We start from the raw sequence: 19,411 nt of genomic DNA, 5'->3' as shown, positions 1-19,411 counted from the left end.
AGGAAATGCAATTGCTTCTATTGGTAGGAATACTGTTCCAGTCAAATGGTGCAATTTTAGATCTTAAGTGATACCTTGACACTTGACAAGACCTGAATCATCTATGTGAGAGTAGATGAATTCTATGTAAGTCTTGGCTAGGTTTCCAATCAAAATATGTTCACATTTCGAGATATCCATTCTTACACCATAATGACTTAAATGTATTAACTGTTAAGCTAATCTAGAAATTATTTCTCAAATATGACATAAACAGTTTTCTTCAAAATTGCAGTTTAACTGCTTGGTCATGGCCCCAAAAGTCATGACAATTCATGTCACAGGACATCTATGAAGATTAAATTTTTATCAGTATATTTGATAAAAAGTATGAAATGTTCTTGTTTTAATAGTAATCTTTCCATTCCCATTTAATTTATATTGAGATAGTACTAAATGATATGTCTCAGTAGGTAATTGTTGATACTGTACTACTAATGATAATGAATTTTTTTAAACATCAATAAATTCTAAGTATTCAAAATAAAGTTCTAAATGTTTTCAAGTTACTACCACACTGTAAAAAAATGTCATACCTGAACTGGTTGATACAATTTAAAAATAGAGCGATAAAGCATATCCCTCTGTTTTTTTTCAAGTTATAAATACATTTTTCACTAAGTTTATACTTTAATCTCACCTTACACTGCCCTTTATATCACAATGGATGAAATTTCTATTACCATAAAGGGGAGGCCAATTAACAATGAGGGTGGGAATATGAGAAGGTTCTTTAGCCTTGTTCTCCTAAATAAATGTTTAAGATTGTTTTTAGAGATGTTTTGAAAGAGTTAGTATTTCCACTTTACATATTTAACTAGGTCTATTGTTAAGCCTTTCATTTGCATAATGAATTATATGATTCACAGGGCTGGAACTTTCATTTTAGCTTGTTTTTGATACAGCAAATATATTATTGGAAAGAAAAAAAAGGTAACTAGTAAAATTGCTATGAATTAAATTGGCCAAAGTTTTTAAATTAAAAAAAGACTTTATGCTTTTGATTCTGTGCCCTGTATAGCATATAGTGGTTGTGAGCAAATGAACTGTGTATTGTGAACATGAAGCATTCAGGGGTAGAAATTTTGTATTCAAAATCTTAAAGTATAAGCAATATCTTTGCTGGTTTGTCAGAAGGTCAAGTTAGATGAGATTTATAAACTGCCATTAGGAATAAATATCATTGTAATTTGGCATATACACTTTTAAATATCAACTTATCACTATTTAAATATATAGTTTAATACTCTCATAAGGCTCTTAAATTTGTTATTATTCCATACTCATATATGGTTTTTTGTTAACTTCATAATCAAATGGCTAACCATTTAATTTCAACCCCTGAGAGTAGGTGAAAGGAAAGAGGTCAGGAGCAGAAATGAAAAAGAGTAAGTAGTTTTAGGAAAACATTGAAAAAAAAACTTGGGAGATGTAAAAAGAGGCAAGATTTATGATTTACAGATACAATGTTTTCCACTTACTCTTCACCCCTTTTTTCCCCTTTCTCTCCTTTTTGTATTGTTCCTTGAGTTTGGTAATTACTCCCTGGTCCACATTCCAGGCTTCAGGCATGAGACATTGGTCTTCCTTTTCTAAACAGAGTAAAACAAATGAAATAGCCTTTTTCAATAAGATATCAAATACTCTAAAAGTCAATATGTTCGATAGACACCATTTTCTCTACAGCATTATTTACTTAGCCACAGAAACATAACCACTGAGAAGTAATCATCAGTTCAATCCCTAATCAAGAATAAATTTCCTCTGAAAGAGATATGTGAAAAAAATCAAGAAATTTAAGCAACTCTCCAAATACCTTATACTCAAGAACCTCTCATTATTATTCATTATATTTTGTGATTTCTTTCATGAATAGAATCTCACAAAATACACTTCATATTTATTTTTGTGCTAAAGAGAAAAGACTTATTCAGAGATAATACAAACTCATCTGTAATGATCTTTCTATTTCAACACTTTTGATTTTGGCATGTGTTCATTGACATACTCTTTATTTTACTGACTTTAAAAATAGCATTTTGAAACCAGGTGCAGGTGGCTCACGCCTATCATCTTAGCTACTCAGGAGGCTGAGATCTGAGGATCATGGTTCAAAGCCAGCCCAGGCAGGAAAGTCCATGAGACTCTTATCTTCAATAAACCACTAGAAAACCGGAAGTGGCACTGTGGCTCAAGTAGAAGAGTGCTCCCCTTGAGCTGAAGAGCGTAGGGACAGTGCCCAAGCCCAGAGTTCAAGCCCCATGACTGACAAAATAATAAATAAAAATACTAAAAATAGCAATTTGTAAGGTCAAAAATTAAAACTGATGTTAGTCTATAAATTCTCAAAATAAGAAACGGAGCTTCTAGTAAAAAAGATACTCAATACTATTTCAGAAAACGTTAAACAGTAAATATAAGCTTGATCTCTTACACTTACTATAAAATAATTGTGCTCAATAATACCATGGAAGTGTTAGCTCAAAACTCTAGTCTGAATTCAAGACATGCATATCATACTGCTCACTCTACCTGTCCACTAGAAAGTCAAACAGACATTGCAAACTGAACATACAAACTCCCAGTTTCCTCCTCATCCAATCTGTTTCCATGGGGTTCTGTACTTCATGTAATAGTGATTCTATACTTCTATCTACTTAGACCAAAAACCTTTCTTTTCCATTCCACAGTGAATATTTCAGAAAATATTGCTTTCTCCATGTTCAAATACATCTAGAATGTGAATTTTCAACAGATCACTTCACTTCTTTGACCACTGGGATCTCTTAATATTGCAATAGCCGAGTACCAGTGGCTCATGCCTGTAATCCTAGCTACTTAGGAGGCGGAGATCTGAGGATCACGATTCAAAGCCAACCCCAGGCAGGAAAGGCCATGAAACTCTTATCTCCAATAAACCGCCAGAAAACTGGAAGTGGCGCTTTAGCCCAAGTGGTAGAGCGCTAGCCTTGAGCTGAAGAGCTGAGGGACAGCACTCAGGCCCAGAGGTTCAAGTCCTATGACCAACAAAGAAAGAAAGAGAAAGAGAGAAAGAGAAAGCGAGAGGGAGAGGGAAAGAGGGAGAGGGGGAGAGGGGGGGAGTGAGAGAGAGAGAGAGAGAGAGAAACAAAGAGAAAGAAAAGAAAGGAAGAAAGAAAGAAAGACTGCAATAATTATTTCCTTTCCTTCAAGTTGGTTATCAGTGGTTCTCTGGGTAACCTATTCTCAGTATAGTAGTCAGAGTGTTGCTTTAAAAATCAGCTCAAGCCGGGCGCCGGTGGCTCACGCCTGTAATCCTAGCTACTCAGGAGGCTGAGATCTGAGGATCGCGGTTCAAAGCCAGCCCGGGCAGGAAAGACTGTGAGACTCCTATCTCCAATTAACCACCAGAAAACGGAAGTGGCGCTGTAGCTCAAGTGGTAGAGCGCTCGCCTTGAGCTGAAGAGCTGAGGGACAGCACCCAGGCCCAGAGTTCAAGACCCATGACCGACAAAAAAAAAAAAAATCAGCTCAAATCCCTCTCAAGGTTCTCCATCTCACCAATAACTGACATGGCCTTACATAATGTGGCCACTGATTATTATGAGCCCCCTGGAAATCACTGTGCTCCAACTACTGTGGCTTGCTTGAATTCCTTAGCCATTCCAGGACTATTATTATCTTCGTATCTACTCTGACTTTCTTCCTTCTAAATACTTCTACCTGGCCAACTTCCTTATCAACTTCAAGTCTTTTGCTCAAATGCTACCCTCTTAATGGAGCTTACCATCGCATCCCTGTTCTTATTATTACCCCCAACTTGAGCTCTCCTTATTTCCCTTACTCTGTTCTTTTGCTCTTTTCATAGCATTTATCACCCACTGCTATCCTGTATCATTTACTAGGTCTATTGCTCATGGCCTAGGTCCTCTTAGTTGATTGTAGGCCATTACAGAAGTAACAATTTATCTGGAAGATCTGGCACATATAAAATACCCGATCAAACAATATTTGTCAAGTGAATATTGAGATCATCTGAAATTAGAACAAAAACTTTTCTGTGAATTTTTTTTTCTGGCACCAAGTTTTAAAACTCAGGGTCTCATATGTGCTCCTTCAGCTGGTGCTCTACTACTTGACCCTTAAACAGGTGAAACTAGGGGTGAAGAAGCCTCCACTTCTATTCACTCATGAACAGATAGACTTAAATACACTACAAAAGCATATGACAATTCAAACATGTTTTCACCAGTTACCTCATACAATATTGGGTTAAACTGTATACACATGCATCATGTAATACACTGGACAATGACTCACACAATGAAATGAAAGAAGTTATACAAGGGAAATTATAGCTGTTTTGGTAGGAAAAAAGAAGTCCCAAATACCTGTAATGAGACTGGCAATGAAAGAGGGTCAATTATCATCTATGTAGATATGTGATTCTCAGAGAAACACCTTAACTGTGATATAGCTGAAGCTATTCCTATAATGTGGAATTGTTGCCTAAAATATCTAGGTAACTTGATAAATAAGTTCAGTAGAGAATAATAAAAAGCAATTTCACTAAACTTCAAAACTTTGTTCTCTTGAAGCAAGTGTATTTTTCTATTTAATTATCATAAATAATTCTTCACATTTTTTTGGGGGGGGGGTCCAGTCGTGGGGCCTGAACTCTGGCCTGGGTGCTGTCCCTCAGCTCTTCAGCTCAAGGCTAGCACTCAACCACTTGTGAGCCACATTGCCACTTCCGGATTTTTTTTCCCCCTGCTTATGTGGTGCTGAGGAATTGAACTCAGGGCCTCATGCATGCAAGGCAAGCAAGCTACCACTGAGCCACCTTCCCAACCCAATTCTTCACATTTTTGTCACAAAAAAGGAATAAATAGCAATAGTATCAAGACAGAATCCCTGAAGTAAGAAATTAAAGGGTTAAACTAACAGTAAATTTACACGATTTAAGAAAAAATAAAGACAGATGAAAAATCTAGTATGTGACATGGTTCTAATTGTCGATATTATCACAGTATCACAATATCTATTTACAATGATTCTGTGACAAATGAACTAGCCAGCTAGCCTAGAAACATTTGCAAATGAGTTGAAAGAACAGTAAAAAGTCAGCTGAGTTTCCTTTCTCTCATGAGGAGTTCCAATAAATGCAAAATAATAGTGATTTGTACTGGTGACCTACTTAACAGCTCAATAGGAAAAGTCGCCATAAGATTCCATAAGTGCTTCTAGTATAATAATGGATTTTGGGTAAGAAGAGTTCAAATCTACCTTGAATACAAAAGAAGAAAAGTAATTCCTATATAATCCACTTTTTTCAGATCATGTGCTATTGGGATTAATCATAGTATACAGAGAAAGAACATTTTTTCTTGGAGGTGATCATAATGATGTTCATTGTTAAGAGTGTTTCAGGTAGAAAAAAAGAATACAAATACACATACATGTATACATAAATTCTGTTTACTAAAAATATTTCTCTTGAACTTACCTGATAGTCTTCTTGTCAGCCACTTAGGTTGGTTAAACAAGTGTGAAAGAGGGAAATTTGAGCAAAATTTTTAACATAAGAGAAGGAAAAGGTATCATCTGTATGTGTGTGTGTCAGTACTGGGTCTTGAACTCAGATCCTAGTGCTCTAGTTCAGCTTTTTTACTCATGGCTGTGTTCTACCACCTGAACCATACCTCTAGTGTCAGATTTTTGATGGTTTTTTGGAGATGAAGAGTGTCTCAGGTTTCTCTGTCTTAGCTGGGTTCAAACCAAGATCCTCAGATCTCAGCCTCTGAATAGCTAGAATTATAGGTAAGAGCCAATGGCTTTTCTTTTTGGCCTTAGAATGCTTTTGTATACCCTCGAGATAGGATGTGTTACGTTGTTTTGTTTGTTTGGTGCCAGTCCTGGGGCTCAAACTCAGAACCTGGTCTCTATCCTGCTCAAGGCTAGCACTCTACCACTAGAGCCACAGTTACACTTCTTTTTTTGAAAGTTAATTGGAAACAAGAGTCTTAGGCTTTACTGCTAGGGCTGGCTTCAAACCATGATCCTCAGATCTCAGTCTTCCGAGTAGCTAGGATTACAGACATGAACCACCTGTGCCCAGGCAGACAGAATATAACTTAAAAATTAGGGTTTATAGGGATAAATGATGCTTTTGTTTTAGTAATGCAGTCAAATTCTTGAAGTCATACCGAAATCAATATTTAAAGTAGCTGTTTGAAGAAAAGCAAATGAAATGTTTATAATGTCATGTATCAACATTTAAATAATGATTTAATAATTTTATATGATGTTTACAGCTACTTTTATCCTTATAAACAAAATATTAACTCAGAAACATCCATTTCAAATAAGAAGCCATTGGCTCATCTTTTAACACTGAAAGAACACTGAAGTTCTTTCAACCACTAGTTACATTATATTCTCTCAAAAAATACCTATTCAAGGCTGGGAAGGTGGCTCAGTGGTAGAACGCTTGCCTTGCATGCATGAGGCCCTGGGTTCGATTCCTCAGCACCACATAAGCAGAAAAAGCCAGAAGTGGCGCTGTGGCTCCAGTGGTAGCCTTGAGCTGAAGAGCTGAGGGACAGAGCCCAGGCCCAGAGTTCAGGCCCTATGACTGGCAAAAAACAAAAACAAAACCCTACTCAAGTATCAGAATTTCCCTTTTTCTTGGTCTCTCTCTTGAACACACACACACACACACACACACACACATCTCTTGAACACACACACACCCCTATACACACACACACACATCTCCTGAACACACACACACCCCTACACACACACACAAACACACACACACACACACACACACACACCTTCCCTTGTTGACAGTAAATCAATTTCCAAACTAGTATAATAATAATCTATGGTATAGAAGTTTTTCCAAAATATTTAACTCGTTAGAAGTTAAAATATTAGCTTCATTTAAACAGAAACAAAAAATTCCTAACTAATGCCCATCTAAGCTGGCAAAATGAGCAACTATGAATTTCTAACGTACTTCTTTGTGCACAAAAGATACTAGAGATGAAATGTTATCTTCAAAATCCTCTCTTACTTTCTCATATTGAAGTTTCCACAAAAGTCTAGGTTTTCAAGTGCTACTGTGTAAGTACAAAACATAACATTCTGCACTTCAATTCAAATTTGTTTCCACATTATATAGCACATATAAATAGATATATGTAACTAGTTATACAATCTTCCTTAAACAAAAACACACCCATGAACAAAAAAGTAGTGAAATTTTCATGGGATGGTCACTGTTTCAATATTATAGTTCTTCAAGGCATTGCTCTCCTGGTAAATCATTGATTTCTTTTGTTTACTTAGACATCTAGTTGAATCCAGTTCTTCCTTACCCCAGTCTGTTCCATCACCTGCACTTCTAGATTCATTGTCTCCTTCCTCTGATGTAACCAAGAAGTCAAACTCCTTTAGAGCTTCTTTTGTATCTCGATCTTCACTGGTATCAGGCAATGCTTTTTTCCTAACAATCTAATGAAAAAATAAATTTAAACATTAGAATATTTTTTTATTTTTTTTGCCAGTCCTAGGCTTGAACTCAGTGCCTGGGGCACTGTCCCTGAGCTTCTTTGTGCTCAAGACTAGTGCTCTAACACTTGAGTCATGGCACTACTTCTGGCTTTTTAATTGGAGATTAGAGTCTTCACTAGGCTAGCTTCGAGCTGTGATCCTCAGATCTCAGCCTCCTGAGTAACTAGGATTACAGGCATGAGCCACCAGCATCCAGCTGATAAACTATGTAATTCTGTAAAAAATACACAGATCATTTAAAAAGATATATATTATACATTTTAAAACAATAGTTTAAACTTTGTTCAATGGCTCATTTTAAATAGAGGATAGATATTATTGGAGTATAAGATATGTACTTAAATTATAGATAAATTAAAATGTCCCTAACACACGGTATTATGAACAACAATCAAATATTTTATTTCTTGGATGCTATCTGTGCAGTTTGCAAACATTCTAATCTAGCCCCCAATAACACATTTAATAAAATATTACAAGAATTTTTCAAAATATAACCCTGATAACTTAGGGGGGAAAGTACTAGGGTTTGACTTTAGGACTTCATTCCTGCGAGACAGGTATTACTGTACCAATTTAGCCACATCATCAATCCTATGAATAATAACTTCTCTTCCCCAACACGAAACACCAAATCACAAAAAAACTACAAACTCAGAAATACTTCTTAAGAATCACAAGATACTCTCCGGTTCCCATTATTATTTCTACTGTTCTAATCTTGTATCACCTTCTCCAATAGCAGTTTATTTTAGTTTTTGAGACTGGGTCTTGCTTTGAATCCCAGGTTGGCCTCAAACTTGAGATGTTCCTGCCTAAGCTTTTAAAGTGCCAACTTGTAGTATATTAGAGATCTTTATATATTTACTTTGTCCTCAAAAAAAAAAAAAACCTGATCTTTCAAAGTAACATATCCCAGCATATCCTAGATTTAATACCAACTATGGTAAAGATTATTATCTTATTTTAATATGTTTATAGAGAAATGTTTAGCATTACAAATCCAGAGCTAAAAATATTTTTGATGATTTTTGAGATCAATATGTTTGTGCTCTTGATAAATTATCTTCCTTTGTGGTCACATGAACCAATATGAGCCCAAAGAAAGTAGAATAAGTAATTTAGAGTTTCTTTCAAAATCTTAATTTCTCCAGACTTTAGTTTTGTTACTTCATGTAAAACAGAAATAGCATGACCTGACTATACTTTTTCCTGGAACTTTTTGAGTGTTTAAAATGAAACACACTAAAGTTAAACACTCTAGAAAGTGCTTAAAGGTTTAGCCCTAAATAAAAAGACTCTAAGAAATAACACTTGACTTGATGGCCCTGTTTTCATGCTCACATCAGGTATCACTTTTCAACTGCAGCTCTTTTCATCAAAGATGAAACAGCCTCAGAAATCCTCCACAGTTCAGGAAGCCACTACTAATGGGACAGAGCTAACATTACAGACTAAACCTGTCTTAACTATCCATAAGGATACACAAAAACTGAACAGGAGAGATCAGGATTATTTAATGATGCTATATTTGGTTTACTAATTTTGGAGTATTTTTCTAAAATTAAGAAATACTTCTATGCTTAAAGTACTTTCCAGTCTAAAATCTAGCAACTAAACAAGCAAACAAACAAGAAACAACAAGATTAGTATGGCAGGTTATAAACAGAAAGCTCGTATTAGATGGGTTGTCTTCTGCAAGTACTCACAAACCCATGCTGATCATTTCTTCCAATTTTCCCTGGAAACCAGACCAAAGAAATGCTTGCTTTTTTTTTTTTTTTTTTTCTTTTCAGGTCCTGGAGCTTGAACTCAGGGCCTAGGCACTATCCCTGAGCTTCTTTTGCTCAAAGCTAGCACTCTACCACTTGAGCCAGAGCACCACTTCTGGCTTTTTATATGGTACTGAGGAATTGAACCCAGAGCTTCGTGCATATGAGACAAGCACTCTACACAGCCCAAGAAATGTTTCTGAAGAGTTCTATCAACAGGCCACATACAAATCTCATCTATAAATACACTGCCACCTCCACTTTCCTTTATCCTAGAGACTTGATCCCCTTTGATCTTTGACTCAGATAGGATGCCAGTTGTAATTTAGAGGAGCCATCACTAATATTCTATAAACAGAGAATTGTTTGCATTGTCTGACAAAAAAGGCAGGGAAAATCTAGTGCTCGCTAAAAGAGCACTTTACAAAAGACACAACATACATTTACGGATCTGATTATGGAAAAAAAAACCCTAAATGATGATGAATTAGAAAAATTAAGTGGTTAGAAATGTAGGCTATTCTTAGAAATTTCTAGTCAAAGAATTCAAAATAGTTTTAATATGTTTAATAGTTAAACTGATAATACTTAAATTCATATAATCAGTAAAGAAAATTACATCATCGTAATTAGTGTTTTTTACCACTAGGCTACAAAGAATTCTGATAAAAAAAATATCATCTCAGTGCAATCACCCCACAGAAACTTTAATGACTCCCAATTTTCAGGTGACTAGGATAGAGAAAAAGTACTCTGGACTTTTAGGCTTTTTTTTTTTTTGCCACTGTAAATGAAGGCATATGCCAGTACTACTTGTCTGGATCAGAAAAGTTTTGATTGAGTGCTTAAAGTTCATGTAATAATCATGACAGAGCTGTTATCAGTATTACAGTGTTACTAATTAGTGGTCTTGAAAAACAGCAATTTGGCAGTAATAATTTAAGTCTTTGATGGATCCTGGGAAGAAGAGGACATAAGAAAACAGAAATTGCACTTAGAAACTACTCTATAAGCTGGTGGCTCACACCTATAATCTCTGCAAGTCAGGAGGCTGGTAGTTCCAAGTAATAAGCTTGGGCAGGAAAATACATGAGACTCTTATCCTCAATGAACTACCAAAACAAAAGCAAAAACATGTGGTATATATTTCTCATTTTAACCTAAGAAATGAAATAAGTCAGGTATAGTAAAGCAAACAGGTATATTCATATCAATCAGATATATATCTTTAAATGTGTCTTTAAATAGTCTACTGCATCACAGTCCATAGTATAACACTGTCCCAAAACTACTAACAAATTGTCCAATCCTAAAAGACAACTGAAAAGAGTATCATTGTCTTTCCAAAGAGGATTGAGTGATCAGATAAAATAAAAACTACCACGAAAGTAAAGTGCTTGTTTCTGACACATAGGATGTGGAGGACACTGAACAGGGTCAGGAACCATCAGGAAAAGGGAATAGGGTATTCTGTGTGGGCCACTGTTCATCATTTCTACCTCTAGAAATGAGGCTATCCTGACACATATCTATCTACCACTGGAGGACAGCTCCTTGTCCACTAAACTTACTTTCATATATAGTATTTTTTGTATCATAAAATCTTCAGGGGATGTGTATTTATTATAATCCTCATTTTACAAAGTATAAAAACAGCCTTACCCATTAAGAAGCACTATTAGTGGCAGTTTCAAATCTTTTAACCCTAGGTCTAGTCTGCTTCATATTACTTTACTTTTTTCCTTCTTATTCTTAAATAAATATGAAAGAAAACAACAAACATTTCCTAAATAAAACAAAGCATGTCCTAACTTCTTACTTAAAAAAAAAAAAAAGAAGAAGAGGAAGAAGAAGAAGAGAGCCAGACCAGGCAAGAAAGCCTGTTAAGACTCTTATCTCCAATCAACCCCCAGAAAACCAGAAGTGGCACTATGGCTCAAAGTGGTTGAGCAAAAAATCTCAGGGACAGCACCCAGGCTCTGAGTTCAAGCCCCACAACCAACACAACACCAAAAAAGAAGGAAGGAAGGAAGGAAGGAAGGAAGGAAGGAAGGAAGAAAGGGAGGGAGGCAGGGAGGGAGGGAGGGAGGGAGGGAGGGAAAGAGGGAAAGACACAGAGAGAGAGACAGAGAGAGGGAGGAAAGGAAGGAGGTAAAGAGAGAGGAAAAAAGAAACAGAAGAAGGGAAAAGGAGGAAAAGAAGAAAAACACAAGAGTTATGAAGGGAAAAGAAGGAAGAAATAGACACTCAGAGACATTTCTTATTCCATGACTTTCCCTGTCATGAGAAAAATCAATAAACATAATGATCTAAACAAAAATACAGAAATATCCTAAACAATTTTAGAGAAATTTAATGGAAGAGTTCTGAAAATCTACAGAACTTGTATACCAAAGCAACTCTGAATACAAGAGAGAAAAACAGCATAAATCTGAGCTGATCTTAGTTGTTGAAGGCACCATCATATGTCCGACAGTTCAATTATCTTACCACAATCAAAAAAACTGCATTGTTATAAGATACAACATTTATCATATTCACCAGCACTACTGAAATGCTAGCATGATTAATGAATTAATAAAAAATCAAAGTGTAGTATTTTATGACAAAGGTGAAATATTATTCATGAATTTGAAATCAGTGCTAAAAATTCTTCCTCATTCCCTCAACTTCACACACAAAAAAGTTAAGGTCTGGAAATATTTATACCATCTGAGTTATCTAACTCACCGTTGAAGTATCAATGACACTTTTATCTCTTCCCTCATCATCATCTTCATCTTCATCACTGAAATCTGCAGCTGCATTTTCAAGGAATTTGAAATTATCCAGCACGGAGGCAGAATCTGTTAACTCGGATTTTCTGGTTAAAACACATACATCCTTACTCAGTTAATTTCCAGATGTTGTTTACCTTATAATAACAACATTATAATATAATCTACATTAATTCTCATCTATTTGAATTTTTTGGATTAACTGAAAAGCAAGCAGGAAACACTACTATTTTAATGACACTTTATAATCATACCTATTTATACTAGTAATAATCTCATATAAAGAACTCCTTCCCTCCAGATTCAGTAATACTCTGATTCTTATAACAAGTTCAATGTACACACTTTAAAGAAGTACTTTTTTTCACTATCTCTGCTTTCATTTGTTTTCTTTTTGTAAAGCTTCAAAAGCTTCCAAAACCACAGACAATTAGTAAATATGTCATTTTTTCTCTCTCAATCTTATACTTGTTAAATGGCTAAAAAAGTGAAAATAGCAAATGTACACAGAGAGTTATCGAAAACGTTCTAGTAATTACACTACTATGCATATATCTGACCTTAAATAAACCATTTTTAAGAGAAATTATTGGATTTTTCAAATATAAGGTTTGAATACAATTGCTTCAAAATAACCTCAGTAAATCCTAATGGCCAGAACAGAATGATTTCTCTCTAGTTCATTAGGAAATGATTTAGATAAAGACATTTTCCTGAAGAAAAAAATAAAGCCACAATTATAGATAGAACTTTAAAAACAGATAAATCTTAAATTTCAAATCTGCTGAGAACTATTGTTTTGTTCTTTCATTTGCTCCTTGTCCTCCACCATTCTTCATCCCTATAAAAAAATCTAGCAAATGCAGAATAATATCCTTGTCAGTTTCAAAAGAAAGGTCAAGCCAGGTGCCAGTGGCTCACGCCTATAATCCTAGCTACTCAGAAGGCTAAGATCTGAGGATCAAGGTTCAAAGCCAGTCCAGACAAGAAAGCTTGTGAGACTCTGATCTCCAATTTACCATCAAAAAGCCCGAAGTAGAGCTGTGGCTCAATTGGCAGAGTGCTAGCCTTGAGCACAAAATCAAGGGCAGTGCCTAACCCTCAAGTTCAAGCCCCAGAACTAATATAGGAAAGAAAGAAAGAAAGAAAGAAAAAAAAAAAAGACAGGTCAATACCACAACACTCAACACACAACGAAGTAGTATTTTCTGAAAACTGTTAACTGCATTATAGTTCTTTAAAATATCTATATTAAGCTGGATGCTGGTGGGTCACACCTGTAATCCTAGCTACTCGGGAGGCTGAGATCTGAGAGGTGAGCAGGAAAGTCCAGAAGACTCTTATCTCCAACTAAGCATCATCTCCCAAAAAAGCTGGAAATGAAAGTGTGGCACAAGTGACAGAGCACTAGCTTGAGCAAAAAAGCTCAGAGACCTAAATTCAAGCTCCAGAACCAGCACAAAAATAATAAATAAATATAAAAAATTATATCTGTATTATCTAAATTAACTTAAGCCATAAGACAAAAATGCAAGCAGAAATAGCTGGTATATAACTACAAAGAGGAATAATTTACATTTTGCATTTATAAATACAAGTAAATGCATTCTTAATTATTAGTAATTTTACAAAAGTTCCAATGACACTTGCTTATACAATTCTTATTTTGTACTTTTACCTAATCATATAGTTTTAATTTATTTTCCAAATAACAGGAACTACAGTCTCACTAGAAAACTTACAGTTTAGTTAAAACCATTTTTCCAGCTTTAACATGGGTCAAAACAAAGTAATATCATAGTTAGACTTGTCAGAATTATTGACTTTTTATTAAATTACTGATTTGAATTACGCAGTTTTTTTCTGGTAAGAAGTTTTTTTTAACTAGACTGTTAATATGCATTTAAGTAGAATTATTTATAATTGTATGATATATGGTAAAAGAAAAATAAAATACAGTATTTTCACAATTAAAAAAATTACAAACCCCTCCCAAAAAAGAAAAAATATTTCAAACAGCTAATTCAATTTTTCATGCTTAACCTATTAAAATATATACACTTAAAATAGATACAATGTATCAAAGTCAGATGAGTTATATAATTTTGACATAAACAAGAGTGGTCAAAAAAATTTACTTCTTAAATTTTTTGAAATTCTATGATTTTAATTTTATTTCAGATTCGCTAATAATAAAATTTCATTCCAAGAGATTTGTACTGAATTTCATTAGGTAAAATCTTTGAGATTTTAACAGTATGTCGCTTCAAGATATTAAAATTTGTGTTGAATAAAATCCTAATAAAGAAGATTTCAAATATTCTCAACTTTAAATAATCATAAGCAATGACTTCAATCCCTGTGTTTGGTTTAGTAAAACTTAAAATTATGATACGTAATTGACTATACTTATTTCTAAATCACTACCTTAAAGTATAGTATCACTCAAACCAAAATTATTTAACAAGAACTAAATTCATAACTGAAATATTTACCAGACAAATTACTTACCCAATCATTGCTGTCTCTTTACTTTCAGCTTCTGTGCCATTTATAACTGAGTCCGGATTTTTGTCATCTTCTCTGTCAGTGACATCACTTGAAAAGCCCAACAAAGCTCGCACTCGTTTAGATTTCACATCTAGAATAGTATCTGTGTATCCCACCTCCTGGAGATACCTGTGTGAAGAAGATCCTTACAAATTAGTCACACAGTTACCACTATTCTAAAATTCATTATGTAAACAAAAGTATTTCTTCAAATTCAATGCCTATATAAGACTCAACAGTACAGTACTATGCTAGTAAGATTTGTTAATAATCTTCCAGCTGCAGATGGAGCTGTCTCTTGCAGTACCAGCCTCTACAGTCACTGAGAAAAATCAAAGAACTATACAATACACCATTCATTACATTTATCCTAAGAAGAATGTATTCTTTAATATATTTCATGGCACATTCTTTTCTTTAGGCAGGATAGAGGCAATCTCACCCTCAAACTCTAGCAAATTTCTATTTTATAATAATGATTAATAATGATTCTAGTAGATTTTTTTTACATTTCTAATGCAAAGAGTTAAGGATAGTTTAAGATCTACAGAAAACTTTTTTTTATATATGGCTTCCTCTATCATGTATAGAAAATATACAGATTTCCCAAGAGTCACCTCAGTAGAAAAACTTTCTATCTGGAGGCAACTTTAAAATAAAATAGACCACAATTAAACTATAGGATGTAAGGTATGTGTACACATGTATGACTTTGTAATAGGAAGATAACAATACAGACAAATGAGCACAGGCTCATTTGTATTAAGCATTACTTCTAGCTCATAAGCCTATTTCTGCCACCTATTTGTTGGATAGCTTAATTCTCCTAAATGTCAGTTTTCCTTCCCTGGAAAGATATCCCTAATACTGTCCTGGGCATATATAAAACATCCAATATCTATCAACACCAAAAAAGACCAAAAGAAAAATTGAGGGGATGGGTGGGGTTGGGAGAGATGAGAGGATTATGAAATAGGTGACACTGATCAAGATGCACTGAACTCATAAACTAACGTGTTGAGCTGGAACCTTTTTGTACAATTAGCTAGGGATAATACAACTTTTTTCATCTGTAAACATCTAGTTGTGGCTTTTCCACATTACAATCACTGCTGGCAACACACATCACGAAGATGGAGTAGACATGAAACTACAATATTAGGAACATGTAATCTAAAGGTTCAATTTAATGATGAAGTTATAAAGACCTATTTAAAATTACTGTGCATTCAATAATTTAAGACTTGTCACCATTGTTTCTTATCTTTCTGACTTTGTATTTTTCTTCAAGAATACATAAAACTCTCAGCTATAAAACTGAATTTGTCCTTATTACTATTATTACTTTTGCATTTTTATCATTATTATTGCATTTCAGTCATGGTACTTTAGATTTTAAAACCAAGAATTCTTCACTTAATATTTAATACACACTTGGGTATTTTTCTTTGTCCTGACTTCTAATTGTATGTAGATAACAAGACTCTCTTTTAAGGCTGATTATTATCCTTGTGTTTCATATAACAAAAGTGTCTTGAATGCTTAGTAAAGAATTTATGCAAAATAAACAGTAAGTTTACATCAAAAATGCTGAGAGTCCACATAAAAACATTTTTAATTGATACTTGGATTCACTGTTAAACCATTAAACCACCAAAAGCTGCAGTTTGAGGATCATAAAAGAGATAAATGCTATTAACAAACATGATATGAAATGTTAAGCACTGACTTTTTTTTTTTTTTGGTCGGTCATAGGGCTTGAACTCTGGGCTTGGGTGCTGCTGTCCCTGAGCTCTTCAGCTCAAGGCAAGTGCTCTACCGCTTGAGCCACAGTGCCACTTCCAGTTTTCTAGTGGTTTGTTGGAGATAAGAGTCTCACGGACTTTCCTGCCCAGGCTGGCTTTGAACTGTGATCCTCAGATCTCAGCTTCCTGTGTAGCTAGGATTACAGGCGTGAGCCACCAGCGCCCAGCTAGCACTGACTTATGCAGTGATGTCTACTTGATGAGAGAAGAAAGCAATGGTTGAGAACAGTGTTTTTGTTTATTTAGGCAAGATGCTCACTTTTAAGTCTCACCCAGTATCTACACAAAAGTCTGAATCAAAAATTGAAATCATGAATCATGTTTCTAACTTTCCTGAACTTAATGAGTTGTTCTTATATATTTGTTTTTCTATTTTTTTAATTTGTTGTCCTGGACCTGGAACTTGAATTTAACTCTGCTTTTGTGCTCAAGGCTAGTAGTGGTCTATCATTTGAGCCAAGCTCTACGTCCAGTTTTCTGGTGGCTAACTGGAGATAAATCTCATGGACTTTCCTCCTAGGCTGGATTCAAACCCAGATCCTCAGATCCCAGTCTCCTAAGTTACATCTAGGATTACAGGCGTTAGCTTGTTTTTCTATTTTTAGCAATATTTGATATGCACCTCCCTTTGGCAACATGACCACTACAAATAACTGTTTCAAAACTGCTTTTACTAAAGGTGCTTTTACTAAACAATTACTTCATCAATGACTGATAAGATGTCCTCTTTTCTTTGAGAAGCAGGTTATCAGTCTTTCAATTTTTTGAAATATCTGTTAAATATCTCATTATGAAACTACTTCTCATTTAGAAAAAAAAAGAAGAAATCATCATTTCACATATGCTTACCTATTTAAGACAAGAAAAAGCAAAGGATGGTGAAATATACTACCTATGATCACATCTACTTGGAAAGCTGAGACAGAAAGATAAAAAGTTCAAAATCAGCCTAACCTAATGTGCAACTAACTTAATGAGATCTCTGTCTCAAAATAAAACATGAATAAAAAGGAGTAAAAGAGTGTTGGCTGTTGCTCCATGGTTAAGAGCACTTGCCTAACATATGTTAGTATTGGTAAAGAAGGTTAAAAAAAAAGTTCATGTAACTCATAGGATCAAAATGAATGTTAATGAAAAGCTACTCAATCCACATAATTGTTATTATTCACTTTTTATTCAACTTTGTCTAAATAAAAGGATAGGAGATATATTGTTTCTTATAGTCAAATGAAACATTTAACAATCATTCACTTTGAAACCTTAATCTAAACTACTCATAAGAAAACTCAGAAATCCAAAATATGTAGATTTAATTTTACTTTGGCATAAATTTGAATATTAGTTACAAAAGTAGTATACAAGACCAGGCTCTATTGATGAGTGGATCTATTGCACCATTTGACATCAGAACCTCAATAGAGCTTTGTTTCCTCTGTTTAGGGTCAGATAATACATTTTATAGGAGAAAATAGGCAATATTAGGAAAATCTGGGGAATTCAAGTTCTTCAATTGATTTAAAACAAAACACTTTAAAAATTACTGATTAATAATACTGCTTGCAAAATTACTGATTGCAAATAGCCACTGGGCTTATATTAAGGTATACATATATTCTTATAGAGTTGATATAAAATAAAGAAAAACTTTACAGATATAAAATTCTTTTAATGGGGATGGGAAAGGGAAGCACAGAAATGGTGGGACAAAGGGTAAATTAAATCAGCCAGTGATACTCAATAGACAATATGTTGAAAATGAACTAATTTGTGGGAGAGGGGGTTGGGAGGGAAAAACTGGCAGAAAACAAGGGAAGAGGTAATACTGTTCAAGAAGAAAAGTTCAACACCTGACTTATATAAGTAACCCCTCTCAACATTTTCCTTACAATAAAAATACAGTAAATTATTTTAATTACATAAATTCTCTAGAGGGAAAGTATTTTAAATGAAAAATAAATAATCCACCTTAAACTTCTTTCCATCAGTAGTTTGAGAAAAGCTTATTCTATTGAGTTGAAAACATGACAGTATCTTCTACTCTTTGTAAGTATAACCTTGGGATACTTACTGTCTAAGTAGTTGTCGTCCTTGTTTCCACATTAACTGACTGTTTGGTTGTGGCTGCAATTCAGTTTCATTACCTTCATCTGGAAAACATTGAATCATAATAAAGCTAACTTGTTTTACATATTTAAAGGCCTCTCAAACCATAAAAAATGTCCAATAATCATTTATGAGGTTAAGACTATATTACTCTGGGGGGGCACTGATGGCTCAACCTTAACAATGTGAAACAATTACACTTTTAATCAGCCCTTGGTTACAGTATGAGGAACTCTTGATCTTTATAGAGTCTTATACAAATAGAGATACAAGAAGTGATATTTGAAATTAATAATTTACTACCTGCATACTGTGTTCCCAACAATGTGCTAAAAATGTATGCAGTGTCTAGGTGCCAGTGACACACATTTGTAATTCTAACTATTCTAGATGCTAAGAACAGAAGAATTGTTGTTTGAGGCCACTCTGGGCAGAAGCATCCACGAGACCCTATTATGAAAATAACCAGCAAAACACAGAAATAAATGAAGGTGTGGCTCAAGTGGTTGAATATGAGCATACTGAGTTTAAATTCAATACTGGCAAAGAAAAAAACCCTCTCTCATATGTGTGTGTGTATGTATATACTATTCGTATGCACATGTACGCACAAAATCTCTTTAATTCTCAGTACCTCTGAAGGTAAGTGTTTGATCTCCATTTTAAAAATGAGAAAGCAGGGGCTGAGAAGGTGGTAGAGCGCTTGCCTTACATGCATGAGGCCCTGGGTTCGATTCCTCAGCACCACATAAGCAAAAAGAAAAAAAGCCAGAAGTGGCGCTGTGGCTCAAGTGGTAGAGCGCTA

At 34.6% G+C, this 19,411-nt stretch overlaps 1 protein-coding gene across 1 annotated transcript in view; it reads right to left on the bottom strand.

Annotated features, from left to right (window-relative positions):
- Window positions 1-19,411, bottom strand: part of Strn (striatin, calmodulin binding protein) — a 107,542-nt gene that overhangs the window by 27,639 nt on the left and 60,492 nt on the right. The window contains exons 4-8 of the mRNA XM_013013521.1: window positions 18,572-18,650; window positions 14,660-14,827; window positions 12,102-12,234; window positions 7,404-7,539; window positions 1,521-1,631 (exon numbers count right to left, since the gene is read on the bottom strand). Coding sequence (XP_012868975.1) covers window positions 1,521-1,631; window positions 7,404-7,539; window positions 12,102-12,234; window positions 14,660-14,827; window positions 18,572-18,650 — 627 coding nt within the window. The remainder of the gene's footprint in view (window positions 1-1,520; window positions 1,632-7,403; window positions 7,540-12,101; window positions 12,235-14,659; window positions 14,828-18,571; window positions 18,651-19,411) is intronic.

This window comes from Dipodomys ordii, unplaced genomic scaffold (assembly GCF_000151885.1).
Source record: "Dipodomys ordii isolate 6190 unplaced genomic scaffold, Dord_2.0 Scaffold20, whole genome shotgun sequence".
Lineage (NCBI taxonomy): Eukaryota > Metazoa > Chordata > Mammalia > Rodentia > Heteromyidae > Dipodomys > Dipodomys ordii.
This window is presented reverse-complemented; position numbering and strand designations above follow the sequence as displayed.